The sequence below is a fragment of the Capra hircus genome, chromosome 9 (genome assembly GCF_001704415.2).
Source record: "Capra hircus breed San Clemente chromosome 9, ASM170441v1, whole genome shotgun sequence".
Lineage (NCBI taxonomy): Eukaryota > Metazoa > Chordata > Mammalia > Artiodactyla > Bovidae > Capra > Capra hircus.
In genome coordinates, this window is record NC_030816.1 from 47,682,984 (window position 1) to 47,701,106 (window position 18,123).

The following is an 18,123-nucleotide window of genomic DNA, read 5'->3' on the forward strand; positions in this document are numbered from 1 at the left end:
TTACTTCCAAGCACATTTATAAAAACGGACAACGTATTGTAATAGTGAGTTTCAACAAATTTCACAGATATGCTTTTATTAATAAAATTTGAAATTAACAGTGCATTTTCAAATTTCCCAATTACTTTCAAAAACCACAAACATCGGGCAAAGAACAAATATTAATGGAAATTGGGAAATACACAGAACTAACCAACAATGAATATACTATAAAACATCTGTGGGGTACAATGAAAATAGTACTTTTAGAGGAAAAGTTATAGCGTGAAATAAATTTATAGGAAAATAAGACAAAATATTAATTAGGTCATCAAAGAACAAAGTAAACTGAAAGAAACACATAAAAAACATAAATTAATGAAAAGAAACAACGCTCTAAAGACGAATAAAAATAAATATACTAGCTCTGACATATACCTGGAAAAACTAATAAAGAAAAAGAAAGAACAAACATTAGGAACAGAAAAGGAGTATGGCTTCACAAGGGCTTCCCCAGCGGTTCAGCAGAAAAGAACATGCCTGCCAATGTAGGAGCTGCAGGAGACTCGGGTTCGATCCCTGGGTCAGGAAGATCCCCTGGAGAAGGAAACGGCAACTCACTCCAGTATTCCTGCCAGGAAAATCCCATGGACGGAGGAGCCTGGCGGGCTACAGACCATGGGGTCCCAAAGAGCTGGCCACAACCGAGTGCCTGAGCACACACGCACAACAGTCTCACACACAGCAGAGATTAAATTATCAACAAAATGTATCTGAAAGTTCAATCAAATGGATGGCTTTTCAGAAAAACGTAACTTGTCAAAAAACTGACTAAAGAAGAAACAGAAAATACGAACACATTTTAAAATAATTCAATACAGTAGTTAACCTAGGATGATTAAATAATGATTAAATAGTTCAATACAATAATCTACTCATAAAGAAACTTGTAATTCTATCATACCTTCAAAGAAGAGATAAAATCTATTCCAGACAACAAATGGGGGTGGGGCGGAAAGGCTGAGAGACAAGATTTGTAAGGTTAGTACAGTCTAGACATCAAAACTGGGCAAAGACAGGACAAAATAGGAAAATTACAAGACAGGAAAACCATAGGTCAATCTTTCTTATGAACACAGAAACAGTCTTTTAAAAATATTAGCCAACTGCATCCAGCAAGACATTAAACAAAAAACAAAACCAAAAGTACACTAAGGACAAGTAAGATTTATCCCTCCAAATGGAAGATGGTATAGCATTAAAATCTCAATTACTATAAGCACTGTCTTCTGGTTGATGAAGTTGCTTCCCACCAGGGTACAAATTAAAAGTTCCGATCTGTTATATATGTATATTGGAATTGAATGATATCATCAATGGGTGGTAGTGAGAGCCAGGTTTCTTGCTACTGAAGCAGAAGGTTACAGAAAAGCAAGAGAACATACTAAAAATGACCCCTGTGGTAATAGATTATAGCTGAAAACATCAGTAAAACACACATTTAACTCAACATAGATACAGATGATTAAATATAGAAATAATTATAGGTACATGTATATACATGAGTTAGCAGACACACATGTATTGATATTTCTTTGCTCCACCAGCAAAGGAGCAATAAGCACATATAATACCCATACCTTGGATTCTAACGCTCTTCTCTATTAACCTCGACCAGAGAATTCCCTGCAAACTTTCTTTTGCCATGTAAGGCAACATATTCATAGGTTCCTAAGATTAGACTATGCCGAAGCCTTTGACTGTGTGAATCACAAGAAACTGTGGAAAATTCTGAAAGAGATGGGAATACCAGACCACCTGACCTGCCTCTTGAGAAATCTGTATGCAAGTCAGGAAGCAACAGTTAGAACTGGACATGGAACAACACACTGGTTCCAAATAGGAAAAGGAGTATGTCAAGGCTGTATATTGTCACCCTGCTTATTTAACACATATGCAGAGTACATCATGAGAAATGCTGGGCTGGAAGAAACAAGCTGGAATCAAGATTGCTGGAAAAAATACCAATAACCTCAGATATGCAGATGACACCACCTTTATGGCAGAAAGTCAAGAACTAAAGAGCCTCTTGATGGAAGTGAAAGAGGAGAGTGAAAAAGTTGGCTTAAAGCTCAACATTCAGAAAATGAAGATCATGGCATCCAGTCCCATCACTTCATGGGAAATAGATGGGGAAACAGTGTCAGACTTTATTTTTTTGGGCTCCAAGATCACTGCAGATGGGTGATTGCAGCCATGAAATTAAAAGACGCTTACTCCTTGGGAAAAAAGTTATGACCAACCTAGATAGTATATTCAAAAGCAGAGACACTACTTTGCCGACTAAGGTCCGTCTAGTCAAGGCTATGGTTTTTCCGGTAGTCATGTATGGATGTGAGAGTTGGACTGTGAAGAAGGCTGAGTGCTGAAGAATTGATGCTTTTGAACTGTGGTGTTGGAGAAGACTCTTGAGAGTCCCTTGGACTGTAAGGAGATCCAACCAGTCCATTCTGAAGGAGATCAACCCTGGGATTTCTTTGGAAGGAATAATGCTAAAGCTGAAACTCCAGTACTTTGGCCACCTCATGGGAAGAGTTGAATCACTGGAAAAGACTTTGATGCTGGGAGTAATTAGGGGCAGGAGGAGAAGGGGACGACAGAGGATGAGATGGCTGGATGGCATCACTGACTCGATACACGTGAGTCTGAGTGAACTCCGGGAGTTGGTGATGGACAGGGAGGCCTGGCGTGCTGCGATTCATGGGATCGCAAAGAGTCGGACACGACTAAGCAACTGAACTGAACTGAAGATTAGAACATGGATATAATGGTGAATCCATTACTTGGCCTAACACACTGAGACTGATGTTTAAATTGTAGCTTGTTTTAATTAACTTAAGAGTTAAAGAGGGGGTTCCCTGGTGGTTCAGTGCTTAGGATTCCACACTTCCATCGCAGGGGCCACGGGGGCTCAATCCCTAGTTGGGGAACTAAGATCCCTCAAGCTGTGTAGCATGGCCAAGGGAAAAAAAAAAAGTTAAATGGCCATATGTGGCTAGAGGTTGCTGTACTGGACAGCAGTTAGAGAGAATATGAGCAACCTGAAAGCAGAGATCAAGTTTTAGACATCTCTATATTCTCAGCACTTAATACATAAATATGAAAATAAAGGTGTGCTGAATAAACAAGGAAATCAACCAAAAGACCCTTAACTAAAGCTCATGGTTTATACACTGGCTCTCACTCAAAAGACTACTTAGTCTTATTTATCATGAAAAGCTCACAGGGAAGACTTCACAGAGCTGTAGTTACAATTTAATAACACATAACTAGTTCTAACTGCTTATTGGGCTCTTGTAAAAATGTAACTGAATACTCTCCTAAGGTGACAAGCTTCTGGACATCAGAGTCTTCTTTTCTACAACTGCAAAGCAAAGTCTGGATTCAACATTTGATGGGCAAACACAAAGAAGCTGGGGTAGAGAGCAAGAGCTGCTACGAAAAACAGGGATACCAAATCAGACTCCTCTGCTGCTCCTTCAGTGCCTGAAAACTAGGAACTGTCTGTACTAAAATACAAACCAAGAGTCAGCAATAAGATGCTAAAGTTAACAAATACATTCATGTAAGTCCAAGCTCACCAAGTCCAAAACCAAACCAAAAAAAACCCCAAAGCTTTCCATGAACATCTGTCACCTCCTGATATCGCTGTTTCTTTGAGTAGCATCCCTACTGATGCTTCTCCCTTTTTCTTTATTCTTGCTAAAGAAATTTGTTTCAGCCTCTACTATAGCTACCTAGTTATCTTCGCTCTCCAAACACATGCTACCCACAATTGTTGAGTTAGTTCTTCCAAAGCAATCCTGTTCATCTCACTTCCTCCTCAAAAACTTCGTATTACTGCCCAACACCTACTGAATAAAATCAACACAGACACTGGCACCTACACTTCTGACCCTCTCACTCACTACCCCAAGATTTCCAAAATCCCAAGGTTCAGTGAAACTGGATTCCTGCATGCACACACACTTCCTGACAACATCTATCAATAAGTTCACAAGTAAGCCTGGGTTTGAATACCCACACACAGAATAGAATGTGAGAACTGAGGTTTTAGAAAGTCTGGTGAAATACCTGGACTTCTTCAACCATAGAATGAGGGAACCACTAAAAGCTTTTAAGGCCAAGAAATATAATGATCAAATCTGCATTTCAAAGAAAAAAATCTGCATTTCAGACATTCAACTCTAGCAAGAAGAGTATTGAAAATATTAGTAGCAAGGCAGATAGCAAAGGCTATTACACCATACAGGAGACAATGAGGGGTGCCTAAGTTATTAACTGGAGAAGGAAATGGCAACCCACTCCAGTGTTCTTGCCTGGAGAATCCCAGGGACGGGGGAGCCTGGTGGGCTGCCGTCTATGGGGTCGCACAGAGTCGGACACAACTGAAGCGACTTAGCAGCAAGTTATTAACAGTGGAAATAAAGATTAGAAGCAGATCTCAGAGATTTCAGGGACAGAATAAAAAAGATTTAAGGAAAAATGTATTGACGTATTGGGCTTCCCAGATGGAGCTGGTGGTAAAGATCCCTGCCTGCCAATGCAGGAGACGTAAGAGATGCAGGTTCAATTCCTGGGTCAGGAAGATCCCCTGGAGTAGGAAATGGCAACCCACTCCAGTATTCTTGCCTGGAGAGTCCCATGGACAGCAGAGCCTGGAGGGCTACAGTCCACAGGGTCGCAGAGAGTCAGACACAACTGAAGCAACTTAGCGCACACTCACCTATTCAAGTACCCAATATTGCCCATTTCAAAACCACAACCTGGGTTGTCTTTTCAAAATGCAAATATTATCATGTTCCCTCCTTTGTTTAAAACTCTTCAGTGCTTCCAGCTGATCCTAGGTTAGAAAGTTTTGCTTACAAAGCCCTGAGTAAACCAGCCTCTGCCCACTCCTCCAAGTGTTGTGTGCTGTGTGCTCAGTCGCTTCAGCCATGTCTGACTCTGTGCGACCCTATGGACTGCAGCCTGCCAGGCTCCCCTGTTCATAGGATTCCCCAGGCAAGAATACTGGAGTAGGTTGCCATTCCCTTCTCCAGGATATCTTTCTGACCCAGAGATTGAACCAGGGTCTCCTGCACTGCAGGCAGATTCTTTACCACTGAGCCACTGGGGAAGCTGCAGTGTTAGTCTGCATCATTCTTCCCCGCTCTCCAGGAGTCTCTGCTCTGATCATAAGGGCCTTCCTTCAGCTCCTAGAACACAGTCTGTTCCTACCACCACAGGGCCTCAGCAGGGAGTGCTCTTTTCTCACTGCCCTTCTTCACTCAATTCCTCTTGATACTGTGACTTAAGCGCTTCCCCAGTGGCTCGGCAGTAAAGAAGCCACCTGCAATGCAAGAGATGTAGGAGACTCCTGACAGCCTACAATCCACGAGGTGGCAAAGAGTCAGACATGACTCAACCCAACCCAGGGATCGAACCTGGGTCTCCTGCATAGTAGGCAGATCTTCACTGCCGAAATCATCAGGGAAGCCCCGGTTAAATTTAACCATCTGTAAAATATTCTTATAACACTGTGTCTTTTCTCTACATGGCCTCTTTTCAGTTTATGATTACATTTTTGTGGGATTCCTAGAGAAATATCTGTCTCATCCACTAGACTATATGCTTCACCAAGACCAGGCACTGGTCTGTTCTGTTTACCACTGTACCCCCAGCTCTCAGCATAGAGCCTGACAAGTTGGTAGGTAATAAAAAAAATATTTGCTGAAATAATCAAAATCCCAATTTGCAAAAGACAAGTCTTCAGTTCCTAGCTTCAATAACAAGGTAGTCATGCTTTTAACTGAAATGGAGAACCAAAGAAGACATGTTGAATTATCTGTAGGACATTCAGGACAAGATGTCTAAACAGTATATAGCACAGAAGACAAGACATAATCGCTACTATTTAGGAACGCTGGGCTGGAGGAAGCACAAGCTGGAATCAAGACTGCCGGGAGAAATATCAATAACCTCAGATATGCAGATGACACCACCCTTATGGCAGAAAGTGAAGAACTAAGGACCCTCTTGATGGAAGTGAGAGCGAGTGAAAAAGCTGGCTTAAAGCTCAACATTCGGAAAACGAAGATCATGGCATCTGGACCCATCACTTTATGGCAAATAGATGGGGAAACAGTGGAAACAGTGGCTGACTTTATTTTTTGTGCTCCAAAATCATTGCAGATGGTGATTGCAGCCATGAAATTAAAAGACGCTTACTCCTTGGAAGGAAAGTTATGACCCACTTAGACAGCATATTAAAAAGAAGAGACATTACTTTGTCAACAAAGGTCTGTCTAGTCAAGGCTATGGTTTTTCCAATAGTCATGTATGGATGTGAGAGTTGGACTATAAAGAAAGCTGAAAGCTGAAGAATGGATGCTTTTGAACTGTGGTGTTGGAGAAGACTCTTGAGAGTCCCTTGGATTGCAAGGAGATCCAACCAGTTCATCCTGAAGGAGATCAGTCCTGGGTGTTCCTTGGAAGGACTGATGTTGAAGCTGAAACTCCAATACTTTGGCCACCTGATGCAAAGAGCTGACTCATTTGAAAAGACCCTGATGCTGGGAAAGATTGAGGGCAGGAAGAGAAGGGGATGACACAGGATGAGATGGTTGGATGGCATCACCAACTCAATGGACATGGGTTTTTGGGTAGATTCAACCCAAGTCACAGTTGGTGGACAGGGAAGCCTGGCATGCTGCAGTTCATGGGGTCGCAAAGAGTCAGACACAATTGAGCTGAACTGAACTGAACAATAGCCAAGATTAGAAAATATTCAAATGTCCATTGACAAGTTAGTGGATAAAAAAGATGTGGTATACATACACAGTGGAATACTACTCCATAAAAAAGAATGAAATATTGCTATCTTCAGCACCATGGCTAGACCAAGAGGTTGTTATATTGAGTGAAGTAAGTCAGAAAGAGTAAGACAAATACCATATGAGATCATTTCCATGTGGAATCTTAAATATGACACAAATGAACTTATTCACAAAACAGAAAGATTCACAGACACAGAAAACAAGTTTATAGTTATCAAAGGGGAAAAGGAGTAGGGGGAAGGGATAAATGAGGAGTTTGGGTTAGCAGATACAAACTACTATATATGAAATAGATAAACCATAAGGTCCTATAGCACAGCAAACTATATTCAATACCCTGTAATGAACCATAATGAAAAAATAACGATAAAGAATATATAGAGTAAAAGAATATATAAAACTGAATCACTCTGCTGTATACCAGAAACTAACACCACATTGTAAAGCAACTATACTTCATCAATTAAAAAGACATAACCACTATAACTGAGATCACCCTTGAAGTTACAAAGACCAGTGATTCTCTTGAAAAGGAAGACAGGAAACAGAAGACAAGGAATTATGTATCAGTATCTCTTGGGATAAAGGATTTTTCACATTTGCTCTCATCTTTCTCCAAATGAGTGCTTCAATATACAAAGATAATTGTTGCTGATAGGAGAGCTGCACCAAAGTGTAGAGGCAAACTTTTTAAAGCTGAGAACCATGATGATGAAAGAAAAGCGTTGCAGGCTCACTCATAATCTTTTGAGGAACAATCCCAATGAATTCAGATGTGGAGGCAAAGCAGATGAGAGAAGGATCACCTAGCCTTTTGTGATAGGATGTCTTTAAGAGACAGTCTGAAGGAGGTTTCCTTTAAGAAAAAAAAAATCAAGGGAATGAAATAAACATTTGTAGAGAAAAACAAAAATATCTGTAGACAAAGAGTCAGGGGAGAGGGAAAGGGTATTTTTAGGCTCACAGCAAAGGCTTAACCTAATACAGCAAGATCCCTAAAATGATGTAAGGGGCAAAGAGTAACAAACACCACATACTGTACCCTATGTGCCAGCCACTGACCTAAATGCTCTTAATAATTTATCTTAAATCCTCCCAAAGTCCTACGAGGTACAGACTATTATTTTTCCCAATTTACAGATGCAGAAATAGATAAGAGAAACTTGCCTCAAGGTCCAACAGCTGGTAAAGGGAGACCTGGGATTAGAACTCAGCTGTCTCTGAAGCCAGATGACAAAAAGAATATTCATTAGAGAGAAGAATATAAAAAGAAAATTTTTTAATGAGTGATCTCTTGCAAAATGGCAGGAAACACTAGAACTAATTGGGGTAGGGGGAGTCTTCCGCTGAAGGCCTCTGTCCCCCCGCCAATCAAAAGAGCCCTGAGTGAGATGGGGGAGGAGCCTTCAAGACAGGAGGTTTGGAGCTGGAGCTGTAAAGAATGGGAAAGAGCAGGGAAGAATCAGAATCAATGGCAAGTTGATGTCTGAAGTGCAAATCTTGAGACTCTACGAATTATACATTCACATCTGATTTAGGGTCTACTCTGTGTTAGGAAAAGATTCTCATACCTGTAGAGATTAAGGTAAACAACTTCTCTGGGTATAACAGTGGCCGAAACAAACTACATCCAATGATCACCAGACACAGGAAAGACCCATTCCTCCAGAGAATCGCATCCGAACGAGTACATTCCAAGGAGAGAGAGGTTTGGGTAGGAAGGGGGGAGGGGAAAGAAGAATGGTCGAAAGGACAATTTCAAGGAGAGATAGGTTTTGGAGGGGAGGGGCAGGAAGAGTGGTCGAAAGGACAATTCCTACCTGCGCTAGTCCTCGCCCCCGCCCCTTCCCGAATTCTCTCGAAGGACCACAGAGGGATCTGGAGTGAAAGCCCAGAAGCTGCATCCGAGGAACGCGGCTTCCTGGGGGCCCCGGACATTAGACGCACGCCAACCCCCACCGATTCCGCTGCTCCCTTCAACTCCCTGGCTCTCCGGACGCAGTCAGCCTCCGCTAAGGGGACTTCCGCGCCATGCAAACTCTTCCCAGAAGCTCCGCGCACACCGGACCCCCACAAGAACTTACCCGCCCCGCCTGGCCCAAAGCAGCCTGGGATCCTCTCTGGACACTCTGGTCTCCCTGGCATCTCCACCAATGCCAGCTCGCTATGAGCACCCGGAGGCGGGACTAAGCGTCCACGGCCAATCGGATCGGACGCAAAGCACGTCTCCGGCGCACATTAATAGTTCCCGCCTTTGGGAGGGATTAAAAAAAACAAGGTTGGCGCCAAACTCGCGTTTGAGGCAAAGGGGCGGGGCCTGCCCTGGCGGGGGAGAAGGGGCGGGGCTTCGGTACGGAAGGGGCAGAACCTTGTCTGAGGTAGGGCTGCGTCTGGGAGCTCTTTAACGAAAGGGAAAAATAATCGCTGAGAAGGCAGTCATTTACTTAGTTCTTTGTTCTGTTAATTCGACTAATTTATTTAGTTGTTTGTTCAATTAATTCGACTGATTGCCAACCGCGTGCTAAACAGGTGCTGGGCGCTGAAGTGGTGACGACGAGTAAGCCCTGTTGTGCACTGCCCTCAGACACCTGACTGAAGGATAAGCAGTTTACCCCGGGGAGTTGGTATCGAGGGCATACCAGTCAAGTGGGATGGGAGAGAGAGGAGTGCTTTTTAGAGTCAGGCTACCAGGATTGTCTCTTAGAACTTGCGAGCATCCGAGGCACCTGTAGGATCTAACCCCCAAAGGCTGGCCCTGCGCCATTGACCGGTGGGGAAATAAAGCCAGCTTCCACGCTACCTCATTTTAGAGATAGGAGCTTGATCCCGAGTCCTTTCTTCCTGTTCGTCCATTTTAACAACTTGCGAATAAAGTTTTTCAAAAAGTCCTCATTTGGGTGAAAATGTTTTGGAAGAATACTGGTTTCCTAGATTCTCCCCCAACCACCGTCTCTTCTGAAGAGAAGTTAGCCAGGTAGCTTTCCAGGTAGTGGAAACTGGGAGGGTAGAAGGGGTGCAATCGCAAGGCATACGTCGTTGCTGGAGCATAAAGGGTGAGGTGAGGCTGGAGAGAGAGGCTTGGGTCAGACCTTGAAGCCCCATAAGAACTTGCCGAAGAGCTTGGAATTTACTTTTAAAGATGAGGCATGGGCGGGCCACCAAAGGTTTTTAAGCTTGGGGTGCTGGTGATCTGATTTACATTCAGTAAGCTCTATTGGCCTTGAGAAGGATTTTGAGATGCTGTTGCAGTGATCCAGAGAAGATGAGGCAGATGGAAGGTAGCCTAGGGAATTGATTTAGACTATTTAGGAGATGAAAGTGATAAAACAGCAACTGATTGAATACTGGTTTTCAGCATGAGTACTTGATGGCAGTCATCAAAAAAAAAAAATTACTGAGAACACAGCATGCTGCTGCTGCTGCTGCTGCTGCTACTGCTAAATCGCTTCAGTCGTGTCCGACTCTGTGTGACCCCATAGACAGCAGCCCACCTGGCTCCGCCATCCCTCCAGGCAAGAATGCTGGAGTAGGTTGCCATTTCCTTCTCCAATGAATGAAAGTGAAAAGTGAAAGTGAAGTCGCTCAGTTGCGACCCCATGGACTGCAGCCCACAGGCGCCTCCATCCATGCGATTTTCCAGGCAAGAGTACTGGAGTGGGTTGCCATTGCCCTCTCTGGAGAACACAGCATATGTGCCTCAAAAATAAAGGCTTCCAGCAAAGTTATCTTCCAGAAAAGAATAACCTTATAATTTAAGCCTTACAAAGTCTCTCATTGTTACTGGTACTCTCTTAAATACTTTACATTGAACAGAAAGTAGTATTCGGATTAAAAATATTGCTTGGGGAATTCCCTGATGGTCCAGTGGTTAGAATTCTGTGCTTTCACTGCTATGGCTTGAGTTTATTCCCCGGTCAGTGAAGGAACTAAGATCTTGCAACTAAGATTCTGCAAGCCCTGGCAAGGAAGGTGGGGTTGGGAGGTGGGAACTACCTGTAAAAATATTTGCTTCGAAAGACTTCATTGCCAATTTGGTAAACTTACAGAAGCCAGCTGAAGGAATCAATATTTTTCTTAGGGAAATGGAGTAGGTGTAAAACAGTTACATCCTTTATGGAGTCTGGACTCACAATTGCAAATCTTGCTAAAGTAAAAGCAATTTCTGAAGAAGATGTTTATGTAACTAGGAGATACAGTGTTAAGGGGGATAAAAGTACAATGAAAGAATTAGAAAAAGAATATACATATATTTTGCTTGTTTTCATATAGCAACACTTGAAGGATAAATTAGAACCTTATAAAAAACGTTCCATATGGAACCGGAAGCCACCATTTAAGTATTTTTACTTAAATAAAAAATTATTTCCACATAAAAATATTAAATGGTGGCTTCAGGTACTGTATGGTACCTTTTTTTTAATTAGGTTGTAATTAATCCTTCAAGTGTTGCTATGTAAAAACCAAGTAAAATATATGTAGATTCTTTTTCTAATTCTTTCATTGTACTTTTATCGCCCTTTATCTCCTAGTTACATAAACATCTTCAGAAATTGCTTTTACTTTAGAAAGATTTGCAATTGTGAGTTCAGACTCCATAAAGGATGTAACTGTTATGCATGGTTTTTCTTCCTTTTTTAAAATTACAGTTTCATGGAGATAAAATTCACATACCATATATTTTACCCATTTAAAGTGTAAAGTTTGCCTTTTTATAAACTTTTAAACTATAGAAGAGTTTCATATATTAAAAGATTGAGTTAAATCAGGAAGAAAAAACATTTACATGGAAAATAAATCTAAATAATGAAACTGTGTAAACAAAAGAAATATAACCACATAGACAAAACAATTATTTCAAGTGACATATGACGACGGTGCTCTGACTGTATATCATGAGTGGGATATATTTCTAAGGACAAAAAGAACTGCAAAGAAATCTTATAATTCAAGCAGCAGTTTTATTGTTAGTATTAATGTTGTCATTTTGAAACTATTTTTGTATCTTGTGGAAGAAATATGTAATATTTTAATATTTTTAGGAATTAAGATATTATTGAAAGAGAAAAGAGATCCAAGGATAAAATAAAAAACATTAGGGGAGAAAACTTACACTATTTTACATGAATTGGAAATGTCAGCATGAGCTCTTGATTTTTTAAAATACATATTCCTTATTTCTGTTCCTTAAAGGGTTTGGAAGCAATGATACCTCGACTGCAATATGTCATGAACACACTTAAGACTCAAACTCCTTGTAGTCTGAACAGGTCAGCACCAAAGGGCAGAGAGGAGGATGAAGAAGGAGAGAAGGAGGGGGAATCTATCCAAAGGAACAAGTGCAAGATACTCAGTATCCTAAATGTGGGTAAGAGGCTAGGCTTAACAATTCCAGTGTTAGTATTATAAAAATTCTGTTACTCAAATAATTCAAATGAAAGTGCTCTGGAAAATTCTGTTAGAAATCTCAAAAAATGCATCAGCTGTGGTAAATAGAGATGACTGGAAATTATTTGCCACTCCTCCATTGAGAAATGAAGTCTAATTTCCAGTCCCTTGAATCTGGGCTGGCTTTAGCGACTTGCTTGACCATATGATGCAAGGACAGGGATGTTTTAGGACTTCTAAGACCTTGCAGTTTCTATCCAGGCTTTTTGGAGATCTCTCTCTTCTCGACCTCAAATGGTCATGTAAGCATTCCAGCTTAAAGTTCCAGCTGAGCTCAGCCTTCCAGCCATCCCTGCCAGGATACAAGATGTGTGAGTGAACCTATCTTGGACCCACCAGATTAGGCCATTGACTAACTCAATACAACTGAATGCCCTCAGTCAATATCCCATGGAAGACAAGAATTGCCAGCAGAGCCCTGCTCAAATTCCTGAACCTCCCTATTTTAAAGTATTGGTGGCGCTAGTGATTGGTAAAAAACCTGCCTTCCCATGCAGAAGACATGCGTTTAGTCCTTGGCTTGGGAAGATCTACTGAAGGAGGGCATGGCAACCCACTCCAGTATTCTTGCTTGGAGAATCCCATGGACAGAGGAGTCTGGCAGGCTACAGTCCATAGGGCTGCAAAGAGTCGAACATGACTGACGTGACTTAGCACACACACACATAAAATAGTTGGTGTTTTAAGTCAGTATAATTTAATAATTTGTTACAAATAGTTAGATTACTGGAACAATTAATGGCAACGACAGAATAAAACTGCAGTTTTATTAAAATTGTTACATGAAATATGAGAATGGAAGGCCAGAGAAAGACTTTGATGAATTTAAATTAGTAATTGCTCCCATTTACAGCATATAGTTAAACTCCTTTCAGTATTTTAAACCCCATTTAAATGTAATGCATTTCATCTGTTTTTTAAACACTTCATACTTGTAGGACAAACACAAAAACTGATAAGTAAAACATTCCTAAGGGTTACTGAGTTTAAGCTCATTACTACTATGACACATGACAGGCCAATAATCAAGAGACCAGTTGTTGGAGCAAGGCATAACAACTTAATTTGGAAAGCCAGCAGAGAAGATGGTGAACTCATGCCCCAAAGAACCATCTTGCCTGAGTTAGAAATCAGGCTCCTCTTATACTAAAAGGGGAGGGAGTGAAGTCAAACACTTCCTGGTTCCCATCAGCCTCTGGAGGGGATGTGTTCATTTCTTCCTCTCTATAGTCATTCAAAAGTAGGTCTGGTCAAGATGTTTCCTATGAGCTAAAAAACAGTATCTTAGCTTAATGCTCATTACCTGGAAGCAGGGTTCCCAGAGATGGACCATTATTTATAATTTAAACTTACAGGCAACATCTCTTTTATGATTAACTTGTAATAGAATACAAAAGATTCTTCCGTGTTACATAAGTACCTAAACATGTAGTGAAACCTCAAGTTCTTTCAAACATTGTAATACTTTAACATTGGTCAATGTCTCTGTCTTTTCAACTTAAAATCAAAGGTCTATGAACATGGTAAACTTACCTGCATTTCAAAGTAATATATCCACCCAGAACAGGAAATCCAGGGGAAACTTGGAATACAGTACATTCGTGTCCAGTCACTCAGTCATGTCCAACTCTTTGTGACCTAATGGACTGTACCCTGCCAAGCTCCTCTGTCCATGGGATTCTCCACAAGAATACTCGAGTGGGTTGCCATTTCATCTTCCACGGGACTTTCCCAACCCAGGGATCAAAACCCCACCTTCTGCGTTGGCAGGCGATTCTTCACCATTAAGCCACCTGAGAAGACCTTGGAACACAGTACTTTGACATATATCCTCAATTTTAAAGAAAAAAGCAAATAAATTAAGGCTTTTATATCTATCAGAGTAACCACCACACCGGGGTTGATAATGAAATATTTCCATCACCCTAGGAAGTTCCCTGCAGTCAAAAGCAACCACTGCTCTGACTTTGTCATTATTTTGGCTTGTTCATGAATGAATTTGACATAAATGCACTTTTAATTTTATGTACTCTTCTACTCCACTCTTCACAGTGCCTTTAGAATATTCAGTGTCCTATATACCATACTTTATTTCATTCCCATGTCAATGAAAATAATCAATGATTTATAGTAAGAATAGAAACAAGTTTTATTTCAGCCAAACTAAGGACTAGCCCAGAAGCCAGCTTCCCAGATTACTCTGTAAAGCTGCTCCAGAGAAGCATGGGTTCCAGCACAATTTTATACCTTGTCAAAACAAAGAACATTAAATAAGACAGGGTTAGAGTTCTTCAAGGTTTAAAACACACACACACACACACACACACACACACACACTACATTTCTTCAAAGTTTAAAACACACACGCACAGACATTACATTTCTTCAAGGTTTAAAACACACACACACACCAGCAAGTATATGAGAGTCCCTATGGCCTTGGCACCTGGAAAAGGAAATCATCATCAAAGTAGGACCAGCATTAGCCTCCCAGAAAGAAAGGCATTTAATCTTCATTTTTAACATGGACATTCTTTACCTCTTGTCAGCATGCTCTTCTCTTTAATAATTGAAGCACATATACAATTTGTTTGATAGGCCAAAAAGAGGCTATTTTCCTTAACTCATGTATAACCCCAAATGACTTTTCTGTATCTCAACATGTGAAAATTTATCACCCATCTTAACACTTATATCCAGTATTTATAATAAGACTTCTGCGAGGGCTATCTATGCTTGTTACACTTGTGTGTGAATTTCCACAGGCCAACCGTCTAAAAGGGGAGTTTAAATTTGCTTTTCATTCCTAGCTGATCTTTTTGCCTGCTTACGCAGAGGGAGGCATGGCGGGCTGAGGATCGTAGGCACACGGCCCTAAGGGACCCCTAGCTTCTCCTGAATTGCTGTCACGCCACCCTTTGTCGCCGGATCAACCATCATTGTAACCGTTAACCTCCACCAGCAAAAGCTATTTCTGATGGAGTCTATGCCGGAACTATACAGATACTGACGCCCCGCGTTTCCGGTGCCGAGGAGGCGGGCCGCGATCGCCGGTTGGTGCGGTCGCGGACTGATGATGCAGAGCGCCGCGTGCTCCCCCCCACGTGTGCTGCTGCCGCTCTCTAGGTAGTGGCGAAGCAGCGGCAGCCGCTTTCACTGGAGACGCAGTTGGTGGCAGTTCCGGCGCCAGGACCTCAGCGGCTCGGGGGTTCTTAGCGCGAAGCAAGGAGCGCCTGTGGCCGCCCGGGGCGGAGGACCCGTGATCATGGAGCACCTCTTGCTGGAGGTGGCGGCCGTGCCGCTGCGGTTAATCGCTGCCAAGAATGAGAAGAGCCGCAGCGAGCTGGGCAGGTTCTTGGTCAAGCAGGTAAGAGAAGGAGCGGGAGGGAAAGAGTTGGGCCGTCCCCTCACCGCCTGGCGCGTGCCCCATGGCCCTGCGCGAAGACGCAGGGGACCGGAGATCCGTGTCTTGTCACTCTGGCCCCCTCCCCAAGGCTGGCCAGTGGCGGAGGCGTCCGCGCGCATTTGAGGAGCCTGGAGGGAGCCTTTTGTTTTTCTGTGGGAGAGTCTTCCCTTCTCTCCACCGATTTATTTCCTTGCAGCACCCTGGCTGCGTGCGCCAAACATGACCTTCAGAGAAAAACGTGTTTTTTTGTGTTTCTTTTTTTGGTAGTTGAGGTTGCGTGTTTGCCCTTTTGACATTTGTATTATTTAAGCTTGCCGACAAGTCCAGCCACCTCTGTTAGCTTGGGTGGGTATTTCCTTTCTGTCTTGTTCTGACTTTCCTGCCCACTGACAAGTATTGATTGTATTCCTGCTGGGAGTAAGACACAGTGTGGCACTTTGCGGATCCAGATAAATTCGTTATGGTCTCAGACCCCCAAGGTATTTCGTGTCTATTTTTGGAGACTTTCATAAACACAGAATACAGCTGATGGGCCAAGCGAGACAGCGAGGGCATAATTCGTAAGCCATAGGAATTATGAATTAGTTTTCTGGAAAATGGGTGCTCTGGCCTTTTAAGAGCCTTCTCTCGTTGACCTCCCGCTATCTGAGTTGAGGATCCTTATCACGCATTTTTTCACCTGGCGTTTTAACTTTCTATTTTATGCTTCCCCACCACACCTGTGAGCTTGAGAGTAGGGGGAAATTTTTTTCTTTTTTTTCCTAACTCCTGTATCTAGAAGATAGACATGCTATTGCTAAGGAAGCAACAGCAGTTTTTCGGGTCTGGAGAGGCCTGGAGCTAACAGAGAGACATGTCTGTTTGATGACAAATTTAGAACGTGTGTGGCAAAGGGGAGGGAGGAGTGGAAGATATTCCTGGGGTTATCTGGCCTGTGATTTCCCCCAAGGAAGGGATCGTTAACATTAAGGGAGAGGTCTGGAAAGAAAACTGACTTTTGATGGGCTGGACTAATGAAAAAATTAATTTATATGAGCTGAAGTTGTGGTGACAGGCTCCTGAACTATGTATTATGGCTAGAAGTATTCTTCTGTAAGTGGGTTTGCATTTAAAGCAGAGGTTCTGAAGCTGGGGATCATGGACCACTGACAGCAGGAGGTTTGTTTATGGTTCTTCGCAGTAATTGGATGGAAAATTAGTGCTTATGTATTGGGAGTAAAATGAGGAAATGGTTCATAGCCTTTTAAAAAAAAGAGAATCTGAGATTTTGAAGCATGGGAACCACTCAGGTGGATTCTGAGACTGTATATAGTAATGTTGAGGGACTTGAAAGCTATTAGAAAGTTCAATTGAATTACGATTCCGGCCACCTGTGCTTTCCATTTGTCTCTCCTCTGTCTCAGATTCTATCCAATCTGAATAATGTCTTTCAGGTTTGCTCCTTTTTATTTTCAGTAGTGATTTCAAGCTTTTCACACAGAGAAGAGTTGATTGTGTTGTCATCCTGTTTTTCTCCTATTTGGGGAAACTGATTTTTACTGGAGAGCAAAGACCTTTTATTTCCACCACTGAACCTCATGATTTTAGTTCCCCCTGCCAGAAATTGAACGTGGGCCCTGGACAGTAGAAGCATGGAGTCCTAACCACTAGACCACCGGGGAACTCCCAGCAAAGATTTTGAAACCTTACTTCTCATGGAGCTTGGGATCTGAAATAAATTTTTAGGATGTGCTTCCTTTGTTCTTCATCTCAGCTGGTGACACCCCCGTCTCTCTGTCCAGTCTCTTGTTACAGAAAACTGAGTGTTCTCAACTCTTTTCGCTCCTTTTCCGTCACATATAGCCAAGTCCTCCTGATTTTCCTTCCTTGGTATTGAATCTTTATTCAGTTGTGTCTTTCTCTTCATCCTTACAACTACTAGCATCCTACAGTTCTGACTCTTGATTCCAACACGGGGGTTTTCTTTCTAGCACTACTGAGCAATTCTCAGATACCAGCTGGTGTCCTACAATTTAACTCAATTCTGATGCTGTTTACCTGTGGAAAGAGTCAGTTCCTTCAGAGTAAAGGCTTAACCCTAAAAGACTTCTCCCACCCTCGCCTGCTCTTCTGACCAGCTGGCCTATAAATTGGGGGTTCCAAGAAATTTCTTTCTTGGATTTAATTAATTTACTAGTTCAGTTCAGTTCAGTTCAGTTCAGTCGCTCAGTCGTGTCCAACTCTTTGCAACCCCATGAATCGCAGCATGCCAGGCTTCCCTGTCCATCACCATCTCCCGGAGTTCACTCAGACTCACGTCCATCGAGTCCGTGATGCCATCCAGCCATCTAATCCTGGGTTGTCCCCTTCTCCTCCTGCCCCCAATCTCTCCCAGCATCACAGTCTTTTCCAGTGAGTCAACTCTTCGCATGAGGT

At 42.3% G+C, this 18,123-nt stretch overlaps 2 protein-coding genes across 4 annotated transcripts in view; one reads left to right on the forward strand and one right to left on the reverse strand.

Moving 5' to 3' along the window:
• The window catches only part of CASP8AP2 (caspase 8 associated protein 2), a 32,922-nt gene extending 23,874 nt beyond the window's left edge, over positions 1 to 9,048 (reverse strand). The window contains exon 1 of one of the 2 annotated variants that reach the window (XM_013966482.2): positions 8,942 to 9,048. The gene's annotated coding sequence lies outside the window, so the exon portion shown is untranslated. The other variant, XM_005684679.3, reaches the window with a different exon arrangement.
• The window catches only part of MDN1 (midasin AAA ATPase 1), a 144,868-nt gene continuing 142,166 nt past the window's right edge, over positions 15,422 to 18,123 (forward strand). For both annotated transcript variants that reach the window (XM_013966483.2, XM_018053145.1), the window contains exon 1: positions 15,422 to 15,669. In XM_013966483.2, the coding sequence (XP_013821937.2) occupies positions 15,568 to 15,669 (102 nt within the window). In that variant the 5' untranslated portion in view covers positions 15,422 to 15,567. The remainder of the gene's footprint in view (positions 15,670 to 18,123) is intronic.